At 42.4% G+C, this 16,594-nt stretch overlaps 1 protein-coding gene across 8 annotated transcripts in view; it reads right to left on the minus strand.

The window, feature by feature from the left end:
• The window catches only part of TMEM232 (transmembrane protein 232), a 126,486-nt gene that overhangs the window by 39,871 nt on the left and 70,021 nt on the right, over window positions 1-16,594 (minus strand). For all 8 annotated transcript variants that reach the window (XR_005600725.1, XR_005600727.1, XM_039545510.1 and 5 more), the window contains one exon: window positions 10,536-10,714. Coding sequence is in view for 6 of the 8 variants with exons in the window: in XM_039545510.1 (XP_039401444.1) it covers window positions 10,536-10,714 (179 nt within the window). In the remaining 2 variants the exon portion in view is untranslated. The remainder of the gene's footprint in view (window positions 1-10,535; window positions 10,715-16,594) is intronic.

Consider the following 16,594-nt stretch of genomic DNA (forward strand, 5'->3'; position numbering starts at 1 on the left):
CTTATCGCTCACAAAGCCTCCAGGCAGGGGCGGCTCTACAAAGTAGGCTGCCCCAAGCAGCGCGGAGCGCTGCGCCGCCCTTCCCCAGTCCCGCGGCGGGTCCCCTCTTCCCGCGGCTCCGGCATCCTGGGGAGGGCGGTATTTGGCTCCGGTTGAGCTCCCGCCGGCATGCCTGCGGCAGGTCCACCGGAGCCCGGGACGAGCGGACCTGCCGCAGTCATGCCTGCGGGAGCTCAACCGGAGCCGCGGGAAGACGGGAGCCGCCGCAGGCATGACTGCGGCAGGTCCGCTCGTCCCGGGCTCCAGTGGACCTGCCGCAGGCATGCCGGCGGGAGCTCCACCGGAGCCAAATGACGCCCTCCCCAGGATGCCGCCCCAAGCGGGCGCTTGGCCCGCTGGTGCCTAGAGCCGCCCCTGCCTCCAGGTGCTGTTATCACTCAGCACAACTGCATGTGGAGCCCCACACCCAGCTAGGTTGCACGAATGCTCCCAGAGCCACTCATGAATCACATAGAGAAAGGCACCAGCCAAATCCCCCCACCTCCCAGCACTGTACCTCAGGAATATATTGTCTTGCACTGCTCAAGACTAGCAGTGCAAATTTAATTGGTTCGCCACTTCATCAATGGAAAGTGGCCATAGGGCTAGCCTTTGTAAACCAGAGCAGATTTACCAGGCACTTCAGGCAAACTCACTGGTGAAGATAAACAGTAAAACAAGTTTATTGATTATAAGTGATAGGCAAACAGTCAGTGTGGTTACCAAAAGAAAATATAAGCACACAGTCTAAATTCTCAACCCTATTAGACTGGGCAACTTCTAGATCAGAGGTGGGCAAAATATAGCCTATGGGCCACCTCCAGCCTGTGGGAACCTCCTGCCCAGCCCCTGAGCTCCTGCCCCGGGAGGCTAGCACCCAGCTCCTCCCCTGCTGTTCCCCCTCCCATGAAGCCTCAGCTCACTCCACCGCCAGCGCAATGCTCTGGGCAGTGGGGCTGTGAGCTCCTGGGGCAGTGCAGCTGCAGAGCTGGGGCCTGACCCGGTGCTCTGTGTTGCACGGTGGCGTGGCTGGCTCCAGTCATAATGTAGAGACATACTGAACTCCATGATAATACTAGTGTTTTTTCCACTGACTGGGCGTGGGAATCAAACTGGGAGACAAAGGATTCCCGCCATATGCAAAAACTATTTAAAGCAGAGGAGTGACATCATCATGTTTCATTTTTCATTGACTCCCCACCCAAGAGAGAACTGCTGGAAACACCTGAGAACAAAAAGACACGACTGGGGAGAAGTGCTGAGCCCAGGCTAAAGGGCTGTCTGTGAAAGATATATCTAGACTTTTAAGCTGAAAGCAAATGCAGCTTGCCTTCAAGACTCTCTGCAGTCTGCCTAAAACAACATGTAAGGTGAGAATTTGCTACTTATAACCAGTTTCTTTAGTATATTAAGCTTAGATTACATATTTGTTTTATTTGCTAGTTAATCTGCTTTGATCTGTTTGCTATTCCTTATAATCACTTAACATCTATCTTTGTAGTTAATAAACTTTCATTTGTTTTATCTAAAACCAGTGTGTCTGGAAATCATAACTAAGGGCAAAAAGCTGTGTATATTCCTCTCCACATTGAGAGAGAGGGAGAATTTCTTGAGCTTATGCTGTACAGTTCGGTGTGCAGTTCAAGATGGTATAATTTTGGGTTTACACTCCAGAGTGGGGGTGCACTTGAGTAACTGGGCTGTTCCTTAGCTGAGCCTTCCCATGCAGAGCTGATCTCAGCATCTGTGTCTATAGTTGCAGCTGGATGTGTCTCTACATGTATGTGTACTGGTAAAGTGCAGTCTGAAGCCTGGGGAAGGGCTTGATATGCTGCATAACAGTACAGTGTTAAGGGAACCCAGGCTGATGTGCTGGGTGGGCTCAGTGGTACCCCAGTTCCAGGTGGCACCCTGAAGGGGGGAAGAACCTGTCACAACAGGTTTCACCCTTGAAACCTGGGCCAGTCTCCTCTATTGGAGTCTTCAGTCTTCTGAGTGTCCTTGTTACTTGTAGCAAAGGAGTGGGGTAGGAGAAAAGGCAAAGCATGGGGCCACGGTGTTCTGTGTTATACCCTTAGTCCATATGCTTGGAGAATACAAGTCCAGGCATGTCTGGTGGGCATTGCTGAGTCCCCAGGCAAAGTTGAGCAATGCCCCTGGTGTGGTCTTATGCAGCTGAGTCATTGAATTGTAGCTCCCTTGCTGGACAGTGGCTGCTGATGGTTGTTTGATACCTGCCCAGGCATTGGTTACTTTCCTTGCTGTTGTCTTTGTGGAGCTATTATCTGGTTGAGTCCCCAATGTACAGCATGTTTTACTGACAACCATACAACACAATCTCATAACTTCCCATGCACTAATTATATACATATTTAGATAAAACAGTGACTTTCAGCAGATCATAACCTTCCCCCGATACCTTACATGGCATGCTTTATATGCAAGGTCACAATTATATATAAATGAGGAATATGGGAGTTACAGTGCACTCCCCCCGAGATATAGAGTGTCAAACTGGTGTACCCAGATCTGTAACCAAGTGCTAAATCAGCCACTTCCACTAGTAATAACAGGCAACTCAGACACTGGTGGGTTGCACCTGCCAGAAGGGGATAATAGGAGTGTGCCTGTGGAAACTTATCCACCAGATAATTTTCAAAGGGAGTCTCTGTATCCCAAAGGGCTAGTGCAGCCCCAGCAGTGTGCACCCAAAACTGCACCTCAGAGTGACTACAGCAGGTGACTGCTTCACACCAGCTGCCTTACTGTGATCAGCCATGTTAGTGTCAGTGTGTGTGTGTGTGTGTGCGCACTCACTGCAAGCCAGTGGGTGGCAGTTTATTTGTTTGGTATTAGCATTAGCAGTGCTACAGGCTAAGAGGGGGGAAAATTGCAGGAGCTGCTTATTGAACTATTTAAGCATTTTACTGGCCACAGCCTGGTGCTATGCCTACTTGTGAGAGTCAGGGCCATCACTGTTTGAGGAACACCACTGGGATCAGTTATGGTACAGTCACGGGGATAGTTAAATGGTGACAGATCATCTCAGCAAGAAATAAGGATGACTATACAAATCCCCACCATATTCCCCCACATCTGCATAGCATGGCATACACTTCCTCTTGTGAGAAAGCAGGATTCCTTCTGCACTGCCATTCCTCAGTCTGTCCTGCATGGAATTGTTGGTGAAAACAAAGGGAATCACATCACATTGACCAAAAACTGCATCAAGCACAACACCTTGTCTGTATATGCTGGAGTGCTTCCATCCATTGTTGTTAATACTTACAGAAGGAATAGTAAAATCTACAGCTGGAGTATGAACCCTGGCATTTGTCATATTGAGGACACTGTCCATGTCTCTGATATGACAAGTCAGGGTAAGCTACACTTTGAAAAGTGAGATGCTTGAGGGAGTGGATTTGCCTCACTGCAATGGACAGAATGATTTTGTAGCTGCCATGGACTTCCTTGTACCATCCCTCTGTGACACTTGCCTTTGTATTCTTCCTTTATCCTTAACCGCTCTGGGTATACTTTCTATGGTGAGTCCCTCAACTGGAGTGAGGACTACTGCCCAGGATGCGTGATTACGCTGCTGTCATGCAAAGCTCTCCCCAGGCATTGCTACCTTTTGCATCCACTATATCACAGTCCCTGCACTAAATAATGTGAGTGAGCTCTGCCTGGCGTAACTACACTCTCTCTGCACTCCAGAGCATCTGTGTAGAAGGTGCTGTGTGCATCTAATTGTTTTGAGAGTTTGGATAGCATCCCAGGGTCACTGTTCCCTATGCCACTATTTTGAGAGACTACTCATGTGAATAAGTACTCATCAGCGTGAGTAAGTGTTGCACAAACCTAGCCCCAAGAAAGGAAGGGTAGATGACAGCACTTGAAAAGAGCACCACTGTTGTTCTCTTAAGAACTGATAGGAATAAACCATCAGAGAGAGGTTTTTTCCTCCCACAGTTCGCTAGCAGCCTAGAGCACTATAGTACTACTCAGTAAACTCTTTAGGCTGCTGTTTCTGATAGAAGAAATCAGAAATATCAGCTACAAAAGAGAAAGGGGGGAAATGGTATAAAATGGAATGCCAGAGTTATCTGAAAAAAGTCTTCTGACACATTAATCAAAGTAACACTGAAATGTTACATTATCATAGCATAATATCTGCAAAATCTAATTACTTGGGGTAACATAATTTCAATGCCTGTCTCTCCTAGCTCTAAAAATTATACAGAGCAGGTATCAGCCTTTTGAACATGGTTGTGGTGGAGAGACCATTGAAAAGTTGTTTTATGCTGAGATGTCTGGTAAAGATGTATACTTTAGCATGCTGAGAGGCAAGAATCCATTTAGCTATTGAGCACACCCATGCTGAGTGGAAGTTCAGGACCACTCAGGAAGTGCATTCAGTGCACAAAGTTAAACAGTTGTGTGTTCAGTTCTTTCACCTTCCATGAACTTGTGAACTTGCTTTTGTCTCTGCAACCAACTTCATTACTTTGCCAGCTTGAACAGGGTAGTGTTTCAAGCAAAGAAAACACTCTCACCATTGCACCTAAAGGCAGCTATTGTGTACATAGGCATTTGGGCCCAGATCACCCCTCCTGAATTCTATGAGCATCCCTCCACAAAGATCCTCCCACTGTAACAAAGTATCCTATGGTTGGGGGAGGTGAGGTTGCAGCATTTGCTCCTTCGTGGAAAAGGCTGTGGACCCCACTCCCACACCTGGGTATATTCAGGTGATCAGGGCCATCCACAAAAAGACACTGTGTCTCTGCACTATCTCTGGACCCAGTAGTCCATTTGGCTTCCTGACATGCTTTCTCCCTTTGAATCATGCTGCCAGGGAGCCCCTTGGGGCTGCATTTGTGTGGGGGCACAGGGAGAATAGTTATCAATGGTTCACAATCGAGCTGGAAGGGCATCTCAAGTGAAATCCCTCAGGGTTCTGTCCTCAGTCCGGTTCTATTCAATATATTCATAAATGATTTGGATAATAGCAGAGAGAGTAAACTTTTAAATCATGCAGATGATACTGAGCTGGGAGGGGTCGCAAGCACTTTGGAGGACAGGGTTAGAATTCAAAATGATCTTGACAAACTGGAGAAATGTTCTGAATTAAACAGGATGGAATTCAATAAGGACAAATGCAAAGTACTACACTTAGGAAGGAATAATCAGCTGCATGGATACAACTGGGAAATGACTGCCTGGGAAGGAGTACTGCAACAAAGGATCCTGGGGTTATAGTGGATCAAAAGCTATGGAGCAATAATATAACACTGTTGAAAAAAGAAAAAAAAGAGCAAAAATCATTCTGGGATGCATTAGCAGGAGTGTTGTAAGCAAGACATGAGAAGTAATTCTTCTGCTCTGCTCAAGACTGATAAGGCCTCAACTAAGGCACCACACTTTAGGAAAGATGTGGACAAATTGGAGAAAGTCCAGAGGAGAGCAACAAAAATTAAACATCTAGAAAACATGACCTATGAGGGAAGATTGAAAAAATTGAATTTGTTTTCTCTGGAAAAGACTAGGGTGTAGGAGAATAGAGAGGACACACTGATAACACTCTTCAATTATGGAAAAGGTTGTTATAAAGACAAGGGCAATAAATTGTCCTCCTTATCCACTGAGGACAGGACAAGACTTAATGGGCTTAAATGGCAGCAAGGGAGATTTAGGTTAGAAATTAGGAAAAACTTCCTAACTGTAAAGGTAGTTAAGCACTGGAACAAATTACCTAGGGAGGTTGGGGCATTTCCATCACTGGAGGTTTTTAAGAACAGACTAGACAAAAGCATGTCAGAGATGGTCTAGATAATACATAGTCCTGCCTCAGTGCAGAGGACTGGACTAGATGACCTACTGAGGTCCCTTCCAGTCCTACACTTCTGTGATTCTACATGCATTCTCTCTGCCTCCAGCACATCTATTCAAACCCAGTCTTCACCCTTACCCCTGTGTATACACTGCACCATGCTGAGAGACTTCTGTGGGGTCTGAAAGGAAAAAGGAGATATGGTGACACATGAATCTAAGGCTATGACTACACTGCACTGCTCCCCCGCTGACGTAGCGACTGGCGCTAAGGTCCGAGTAACTTACGTCACTTAGGGGATGGCTTATTCACAGTATAAATGAGTGACAAGTTATACTGACAAAAGTGGTAGTGTAGACGTAGCCTAAGCCTTAATTTAGTGGAGTTTTGAAAACACTTTTTGGAAACCTATTAATATTTTCATGTCGCAAAAGAGAAGCAACTGAAAACATTAAAAAAATCAGTGAAATCGACACATGTAATATGCATAATATAGTAATGGAACAAACTACACAATGCTAACAAGTGAAATAAAGCATCCAAGAAATTCTGATACTGAGCTTTGCATACAGGGCTATGTTCAGGATCACTAATACTGTATCAACAACAGAGTCCGATGAAATTCCTTGTGAGCTGTTGAGTCCCATTTATAGCTGACATAAGTGCCAGAATTTACGTATCTAGTTAATCTTACATGTGTGATAGGGCCACTCCCCCAAAGCATTCATGATTTTTTTTTCTGGAGTGTATTAATCAGAAAAATGGTTAATTGAAGCCATCTAGAAACAGACAAAATGCAGTATGAGTAGGCTTGGAAGGATTAGATTATCAGTAAATGTCAATAAACTTCGATTTTGCTATCTACACACATACCAACAAATTTCCATTGATTACTGAAGTTCACAGATAGGCAAAGTATAAAAATCTGCTTGAGAACTGTAGAGTTTGATTTAAGGATATTAACTTTGTATATTTTTATGTGTAAGGTTGACAATTTGTGGTTTTGATGGATATAAAGCTTTAACTTTTTGAGTCTGTCTCTACTGTCATTAAACAATTGTCTGACCTTCTGTTGCCTGACCCCACAATTTTGTCCAACTGTGAAATTAATATTAATTTTTATTTTTATCAATTTATCTGTTGAAATTATAAAAAAATAAAAACTGAATTCTGCCAAGTCAAAATATGAGGCATGGCATACGGACCCCAATGGTGGTTAGGCGTGCAGCATGATGCCTTAGTATTTGTCTATAGATATTACAAAAGCTCTCCTATAGGGACACCAAAGTGCAGTCAGCACCCTAACAGTAAACATGCAATTTAGAAGGTATGTTACAAATTCATTCTACATGAGACAATTTTTTCAGGGAGAAACTGGATGGTCTTGTTGTTCTCTTCCCTAGTGAATCTATTCTCTTAAGACAATAGTCTGGTTGGTATGTCTCCTTTCTACTAATTCAGTGCAGTATTAGCTACTGAGTGTTACCAGTAACCTGCTATATTTTTTTACGATACAGCAGGACCCTATACCTACTCAGCAGCATGCTACTAAATCGCTTCTTTTAAATAATAACAATGCCTAGCTCCTATATAGCACTTTTCATCATTAGATCTCAAAGTGCTTTACAACAGAGGTCAGTAGAATTGTCATTATTTTATAGATAGGGAAACTGAGGCACAGAGCAGTGACATCACCCATCAGGCCAGTGGTAGAGCTGGGATCGAAGGAAAGTTCAGGGAGTTCTTATTTTAAATTTAGAAAGATGCCCTTTGGTAATAGGAAGTTGTGAACTGATTGCTTCTCCTTTCCCCTCTTGCTGATCCTCTATGTGGTTTTAATGCCTGTGACTGATCTATTTGGAGGAAGGCAGCACTGGTGGTGGTAGACAATTTTGCAGTTCTCATGATGTGGGCTTGGATGGCAAATGCGCATCTACCACAATCTGAAAAGCAATTCCACTGTATCCTGGAAGCAACTCAAGTACTTTGAAAGCAGCTACTGCAATCTGCTTAAAGATGCGGAGGTCATAAGTCTAGGAAAACACACTCTTAATGGGCTACGAACAGATACTTTGTTTTAGCAAGTTAAATTTTTCATTATTTTGCAATAACCTTAAAGCACACATGTAAATTCATTTCACTGCAACAGTACAATCTGTATCTATTTCTACCTGTATATGTATTACGTGGGGAAATTATTTCCATTTTCAAAGTTTCTAACTGAAATCCTATTGTGATTCCTGGCAAGGCTGGAAAATATTATTCCTAGAGAAACTATTTTCTTCCTATAAGGACAAAAATTTAGTGTAGGCATGAACATTGCCCGTTGACTTCAAAAGAAGTCGCACCTGTTCACACCATATCTGAATTTAATTAATAAAGATTGTATTATTCCTCTTTAGGCAAAGTTTGCCACACCTCTAAGCATGGTCCACAGGAGATCTTCTGTACACATACAGGTAGGCCATTCAAGCTAACTAGATTATCAATTATCATGTAATGTGATTCACTGGAACTGAAGTAGAGAAGGAGACAAAATGTACCTTTTTTATCTCTATTTGTGCTGAGGTGCTAGTTAACTTAAGGAACATACTATAGCCTTGATCCCAGGGTGAGTGCTGTGAGTAGATGTACCTGTAGGAGCTGAATGGAAGTGTTCTGTAGTTTTTGCTGAGAGGATCTCAGAACACTGGAGGAAGCATGTGGGATAATGATCCTTATTCCTGCTGGTAAAAGGTACATTATATATTCCCTCCCATACACCACTATCCTCTCTTTGCACCTGCTTCCAGATGTTAGTCTAGATGCTTGATGCTAGAAATGGGAGGGGCCATAGCCGTGCCTCAAGCCCAGTTCATCATGCTCCTTATCGTTGTGGGTTGCTGCTGGGTGTGAAACTACCTGCCACCAGCATTCAAGGAGTGCTAGTCTGAGCATTCCTCCTCCCCTCTCCCACCTCCATCCCCTCACTCCACATGCACTTGTGCAGGAAAAGGTAAACAACATGCCTTAATTCTGTTGGGCAAAGGCAAATGTCCAAGAATATCTAGTGAATAGCTGACAAATCCCCTTGTGTTCTCTAGGCTATCAAAGATTTCAATACTTAATCTCCTAGGCCTATTTTCATCCCAGTTAAATAAATCAGACATTCTTATCTAATTTCCTAAGATAATAGGACTGGGCAGAGAATTTAATACATAATTTAACTTTTCTGCAGGCACCATTTTCCGCACATTTATCTTCCTTACCTGTCTTAACTATAACTTGTCCCACTTCTGTAATTCTGTTTCTATTTTATGAAGAATGGAGTCTACATTCAAAGAACTCATCCTCTGAAGCACACTTAAAACAATAATTGCCAAATTCTTAAGTTCCAGTGATGTTACCCTTTTACCTACTTCTATTCTGTGGAGAAAATGTGGCAGGCTAGACCCTGTAGGTATTGACAGACACTGTTTCCAGTTTAATGTTCTGCTCTGAGATATAGACAAATATAGCTGACAGTTTAAGAAGTTACAGAATGAAAGCATCTGTTTTCATTAAGTTAAATAAAATATCAGCATCGGCATTTAGAAGAGTTTTTTTTCTCCTTTTGCTCCCTGTTAAGTCCCCTGATTTCCTTCCTTCATTAACTCTGAAGAGCTACTTTCAAAGGCTCAGTGGATAGAGTTAACAATGATGTCTATAGGCGATAACCCTACCTGGTGCCCCTTGAAATGTTACACAACTCCGAGATATTGTCTAGTGAGCACTGATGTCTGGGATTGTTTTTAAAAAGGTACAGTCTTGTGATAAAAGCATTTGATTGGGATTCAAGGTCCTGGGTACCATTTCTGACCCTCCCACAGACCCTCCTGTGTGATCTTGGGCAAGTCATTTTATCTCGGTGTCTATGTTCCACATCTGTAAAATGGGGATAATATGCCCTTTCTCTCACCCTTTGTTTCTCTTGTCTACTTGAAGTGTAGACTCTTTGAGGCAGGGACTGCCTCTTACTATTTGTTTTTACAGTACCTAGCACAATGGGGACCTGATCTCAGCTGGGGACTCTAGGCAATAATGTAGTTCACATAATAAATAATCCCAAACTGTTGAGATCAATAGCAGTTTTAACACTGATTGCCATGGGAGCTGGATTGGACCTTAGAAAACACAATGATTCTTTCCATCTGAGCAAAAGGTTGCATAGCAGTCTCTTATTCCTGCCTAGCCATCAGCCACCAGCAACATCGGGAAGACTGTAAAGATCACTGATAATAGTTAACTGCTGACCAGTAAACCAAAAAGAGAAACTCATTCACTATTTTTGGTTTGTTTGAATAACGTGGTATAAAAAAAACAATCGAAATATTAAGGGATTTAGAAGCCAAAATATATTCTTTGCTGTATCAAACTTAAAATAAGTCAATTTTTACCTAAACAGTAACCCTTTAAAACCGATTTTAAATTAAAGTACCTCCACATTCTGACAAATATCAAAGTAGGCTCTGGAGACCAATACCACTAACCAATGTGCTTGCTACTAGTCATGGCTCAGAGATTGTTCCTTTAATTAAAGGCATCCTCGTTTTTTTTTCACTCTAAAAATAAACATTTAGATTATGTTACACTGGTGACCGGCTGGAGTGAAGGTCTGTTCCAGTTACTTAGATTTTATACATACCTCAGCTACTCTTATGGCTTCCAGGACTCGGCTATCCTTTTCATTATTCTTTTGTTTCTGTAAAGCTTTCCATACTGCATTCCTTAAGCCTTCTCGACTCACATCCCCACAGAGTTCATTGCACATCACAACCAGATTGTAAACAACACCATAGCGAATAACCCAGAATAGTTCTTCACCTGCAAATAATTATATTTTAGCATGTGGTACATGTAACAATTTTGGTATCAGATGAATCTATTTTAGGAAGAGAAAAAGAAACAGAAACGCTTTATTAAATGCAGAGTTAATATACTACAGAAAAGCATGTTTTAGGTTTTTGTGGGAAGTGTTGCAGAGAGCTTGGCTTAGTGAATTCAGCCATCCTACAGGGGATACTTGATTTTGGAACAGAATAATCAAATCTTTTAGTTCACGGATTTTTTTGGCATATGTGAGTCTGACTAAGACGACTCTGTGTGGGGGGGCGGGATTGGGGGTCTGGGAAAGGAGGGGAAATTGGAGTGGGAGGTATTAAGTGTCAAGTTAAGATGCCTAAGCCTGTTAATGGAAATAAGTCTCCATTACAGTATTCCAGACTTGCAAAATGATTTGATCTCAGTGCACTATTGTTCAGCTCTTATGAAAAAATACTGCCGTTCCCTTTTCTTTTTGGAACAGAAGGTGGGAGACTTCAGATAAGCATAAAAGCATTTAAAGTTTCAAAGGAACCAAACAAGTTAAATTAGGGTATGTCTACACTACAAGACTATTTCGAATCAACTTAAGTCGAATTTGTGGAATCAACCTTATGAAGTCGAATTTGTGTATCCACACTAAAAACACTAATTCGACTGTGTGAGTCCACAGTAACGGGGCCAGCGTCAAATTTGGAAGCGGTGCACTGTGGGAAGCTATCCCACAGTTCCCGCACTCCCCGCTGCCCATTGGAATTCTGGGATTTCCCCCCAATGCATGCTGGGGGAAAAAATGTGTCGAGGGTGGTTTTGGGTAACTGTCATCATTGAACCGTCAATCACGCCCTCCCTCCCTCCCCGAAAGCGCCTGCGGGCAATCTGTTCGTGCACTTTTCTGCTCAGTGACAGCGTGGGCGCCACAGCACTGCGAGCACGGAGCCCACGGCAGTTATGGCCGTTGTCAACTCCTCGCACTTTATCGTCCACCTCTTCCACAGTCAGCTGCTGAGAAATCGGGCTACTTTTCAATGGTGCTGCGAGCACTGGTGGACCATGGGGGACGTTTTACCAACATCAACGTCGGGTGGCCGGACAAGGTTCATGACGCGCGTGTTTTCAGGAAATCTCGTCTGTTTAGACGCCTGCAGGAAGGTAGTTTCTTCCCGGACCACAAAATAACTCTTGGGGATGTGCAGATGCCTATAGTGATTCTCGGGGACCCAGCCTACCCGCTAATGCCCTGGCTCGTGAAGCTCTGTGCAGGCGCCTTGCACAGCGACAAGGAACTCTTCAAGTACCAGCGAGCAGCGTGACCTGTGACTGTTCAGTTTCTTTACAGAGAAGCTGAACCTGCCCCTGTTTCTTTACCAAGTTATTGTTGACTAGCATCTGCAGTTACATACCCCGTCCACCCCGCTTCCCCCACTTCCAACACATGTTTAAAAATAAACGTGGTCCACTGTGACTTTACAAAGGTTTCTTTATTGATGACTTTGCGTTAAAGGGTTGAAACTGGCACGCAGACTGTGCTGGGTAGGGTGTGCGGTGATGTAAAGACCGCCTCTAAACTCGAGGAATGACAGGCTCCTGCTCCCAGAGCGGTCCGCAGTGCCGGACTGGTTGTTTCAACGGAGCCTGCCATCCCTCCTTTTTGGGACTCTGTGTGCGGGGGCTATGTGGCCTTGCGGCGGGGGAGGACGGATACAGATTCCTCTGCTGCATGGCTCTGTGGTCGCAGTGCTGTGGCGCCCGCGCTGTCACTGAGCAGAAAAGTGCACGAACAGATTGCCCGTAGGCACTTTCGGGGAGGGAGGGAGGGCGTGATTGACGGTTCAATGATGACAGTTACCCAAAACCACCCTCGACACATTTTTCCCCCAGCATGCATTGGGGGGAAATCCCATAATTCCAGTGGGCAGCGGGGAGTGCGGGAACTGTGGGATAGCTTCCCACAGTGCACCGCTTCCAAATTCGACGCTGGCCCCGTTACTGTGGACTCACACAGTCGAATTAGTGTTTTTAGTGTGGATACACAAATTCGACTTCATAAGGTCGATTCCACAAATTCGACTTAAGTTGATTCGAAATAGTCTTGTAGTGTAGACATACCCTAAGGGACATTTCAAATAATGAGGTAATGCTCACTTGCTATCTAGCAGCCTGGTCCTGCAGTATGCTGAGTACCTCCTGAAAGGTGCTCAGTAGCATGTTTAATTCCCTTTGAAGTAAACAAGAGCTCAGAAGGCTTAGCAACTGGCAGATGGTGCTGAGCACCTTGCCGTATCAAAAGCTGAGACCATTTTTTATAGAAGCCAGTGCCACTGTGTATTCCTAGTGAACTTAAGGAAGAGGACTGGAGTGTTTTTAGGGGAACTGTGCACAAAATATTCAGATTTGTAAATGTTAAATAAGAGATGCCCTTGTTAGAACTGAGATTAATGTAGCATGAACTCTGGAACAAACCCACACTATTGTAGGCTGTGTCTTACAAACATAAAATATGCATAGCTTGAAGCTATTGGAAATAAAAGTATTATTCTGAATCTTTTGGACACTAGACCACAAAACATTCAGGTCTACCAATACAAAAAAACATAAAATTATAAGAATGAATGAATGTATATGCAAATGGTATTATTAAATCATTGATCAGTTCCAGCAAACACTACTGTATTTCCTATTTTTGAAGGTAATCATTTGTTTTGGGCACTATATCCCTTCACATGTACTTGTGGTCAGAGTTCCCAAAAGCAAGTCATGAGTTGTTTGCAGTTTGAGGATTATTAATTGCTAGGGGACAGCTCTGTTACCCAATTTGTTACCATCATGGAGATCTGCAGCTTCAAGGTTAGCCTCAGAGAATTTAAAACTAGCACAAATGATATCTAGAATCTTGTAAATCAGGTTCATAACTGATAAGTCAGCCTGGATAACAACAGGCACAAAACAGTGAGTCAGTGTAACTAAGAGCAGAACTTGGCCCAGAGGCCTCAAGCAGAAAGTGTTAGGGGCTGAGGTGCAACTAATGCACTTCAAAAACAGTGAGGAGACACAAATCCATATTGTCTGAATTACTCCAGTCCAGTAAGACCTTAAGTAGTTGCACTGAAGACCTTCAAAAGTGGATCTGAAACCAAAGCTATAGAGGACATTTAGTAGCCAATGCCTTGTAAACAAAGTATTCACTGAATCTGTTCTTTCAACCATGAATTATAAGGTGAATGTGTAAATAATATTGCACTAAAGCAAATACAAGATATACAGAGAACCAAAAATCATGGTGACTGATAATTATAGGGAGAGAGCACAAAACAAACACTGGAAAATTAATTAGATGAAAAAGAGATCATGCAAACCATAAGAATAAATAAATGACACCATGCAGGACCTATATACAATCCAATTTTGTTTTGTAGAGAGTCTTTCATACAAACTATCCCAAAAGGCTTTACACATTGTAACCATGTTAAAATTAATAAATGAACATGGGGCATGAGAGAAATTAAGAAATTTAGGCAAAGGAAAAGGCAGCATGTGTGTTTACAAAAGATTTTCAACCAGAAAGAATACTAGTATGACCAGAGAGCTACAGGAAGGTTGTTCCAGATGGCAGAAATTGCAGCAAAGGCTCCCCTGCCCAAGGTGGGCAGATTGCATGAAGGAACAAACTGGTCAAGTACAAGATTTAAAGAGGGTGTGGAGCAGGGACTTGAGAACAAAAAGGTCTATGAAGAGGCTGGATCAACTCCATGGAAGGTTTTAAAATTAAGGAAGTAAATTTGTAAATGGAATCCTGAAATGAATGGGAGCCAGTGGACTATTTTTGGCAGTTCTCTCCAAATTGGTGGAGGGTACTCCATGAGAATATAAACTGTAGTTTTTGGATGTGATCCAACATCACATCTTCAAAGCAGCTATAAAAGTTAAAAAGAAGGATAGATGAGAGGCTGGGATTGTCAAAGGGACAAAGTTTAGTAGTTTGGGTACATTAGCTATGGATTTATATACTTTATGGTAAGTTTAACCTTAGCTCTGACTGTCCAGACATTTCAATTATTAATTTGCTAACTACAACTGAGTTTTCTCTGGGAATTCAAATTGCACATATATACTGCACACATACAAATGGTATGCACACACACAATTACAGCAGTTGCACTTAAGTTTCCTCCATTTGGAAAGATTCTGCTGCTTTCAGAGACATTCCAGTTCTTAGCTGGGAAATCAACTGAAAGCAGAAATATCCCTGAGAGTGGAAGAAACTTTTTGAGTATGATTGCTGTATAAATAAATATATTTAGCTACAAGCATCAGAGGTGGAGAAAATCACAGAAAACATATTTGTAAATATATTAGTCTAATTTCACCAATATCTGTTGAATAATACATTAGCCAAAGAGTATTCAATCAGAAATAGAGCTTCGACCAACTAATAATGGATAGCTTGGGGCTGCTGAGTATAGCTGATGTGTATTTAACCATTTTTGTCAAAGTATATAATGTGTACCTTGAAGTCAATGGGGATATTCAAGGAACAGAAGTCTTCTCCCCCCTCCCCACCCCCCGGTCAGATCAATTTGCAGGATAGGAGGCTGTGACTTCCTGAGTATGTGCAGACTGTAGGTGCTACCATAAAGATGATAATTAATAGCAAAATACAATGGTGAAAATATAGCAATTATGTAGCATTCACTATCAATATATCTCACTTTCATAAAAGATAAGTGTTTTGCACAAACCATCTCTCTTTACAAGCTCTAAATCTTTGTTCAATGCGGAACAATATATTACCAGCACAATAGAAGAATCATCAGTCTGAATATGGTTTGCTCTAAAAGTCACAAGATAAATTACAAATAATAAAAGCATCCAGCAAACTAAACTCCGGCAAGTCACAATTCCTTTTTAAAAGCCATTGATGATTTAACAAGTGAGCCATATGGCTCTTCACTTGTTGATTTAAACTCTGCTGCAGTCTTCTCAAAGAAGAATATTTGTGAGAACTTATTGCACCCAAATGGCACACAGTTAATGCAAAATATATATAGAGAGAGAGAAATTCTGTTTATAAAGACAGATGGCAATATGTTAGAACTGTCATAAAAAGTGGACTGCAATCTAATAATCATGTCTAGACATTTGCTGAGAAACCTGACTGTTATAAAACTACTCATCCAGATCCCCTGCAGCATCACAAGGCACTCTTCTGTTCTGCTTTGGATGACCTAGTGGCAGCTATCAAAAATGTTGCTTTAAATATATTGAAAGGAAATCTGCTCCTGACAGCTAACCAAATGAATATTCTGGCAAAAATGCATAAAGCCCCAGCAGCAGAAGTCCCTAACAGAAAGAAAGAGAGAGAGAAAGATTTGCCATTCAAGGGACCTGAAAAGAACCATTCTGAGTTTTCTGGTTATTCCATTTTCTAGTCTTTCAGTGTATTGTTAATTTAGCATGCACTGAAAACAAAAATGTCAGTGGTAATTCAGCAACAGCTGTATCACCCCAATGCAATTCTAATGCAAGAGTCAAGACAATTACTATATCAAGTAAATTTTAAATGAGACACATTTTTCCCACACACTGACCTCTCTGAAAACGAGAGAGGCTGAAGTCTTAATCAGTGTTCATAAATTCTGCTGCCTTCTGATATAACATGAGCACAGGCAAAATGGCAATTGATTTTTCTCTATGCCTTCCTGAAAGACAGTTGTGCTAACTTCAGCAAGTGTTAACTTTGTCACTTAAAAACTTTCTAGAGGTATTTTTACATAAACATTATAGGAAAAAATCCTAGTATGCAATTAGAAAAAGTGGAATGGTCCAGGAGATAAAGCAACAGGGAGTGAAGCGGGAGCTGTGGATTTTATCCTGGTGCAGGAA

Source organism: Mauremys reevesii, linkage group 6, assembly GCF_016161935.1.
Source record: "Mauremys reevesii isolate NIE-2019 linkage group 6, ASM1616193v1, whole genome shotgun sequence".
Taxonomy (NCBI): Eukaryota; Metazoa; Chordata; order Testudines; family Geoemydidae; genus Mauremys; species Mauremys reevesii.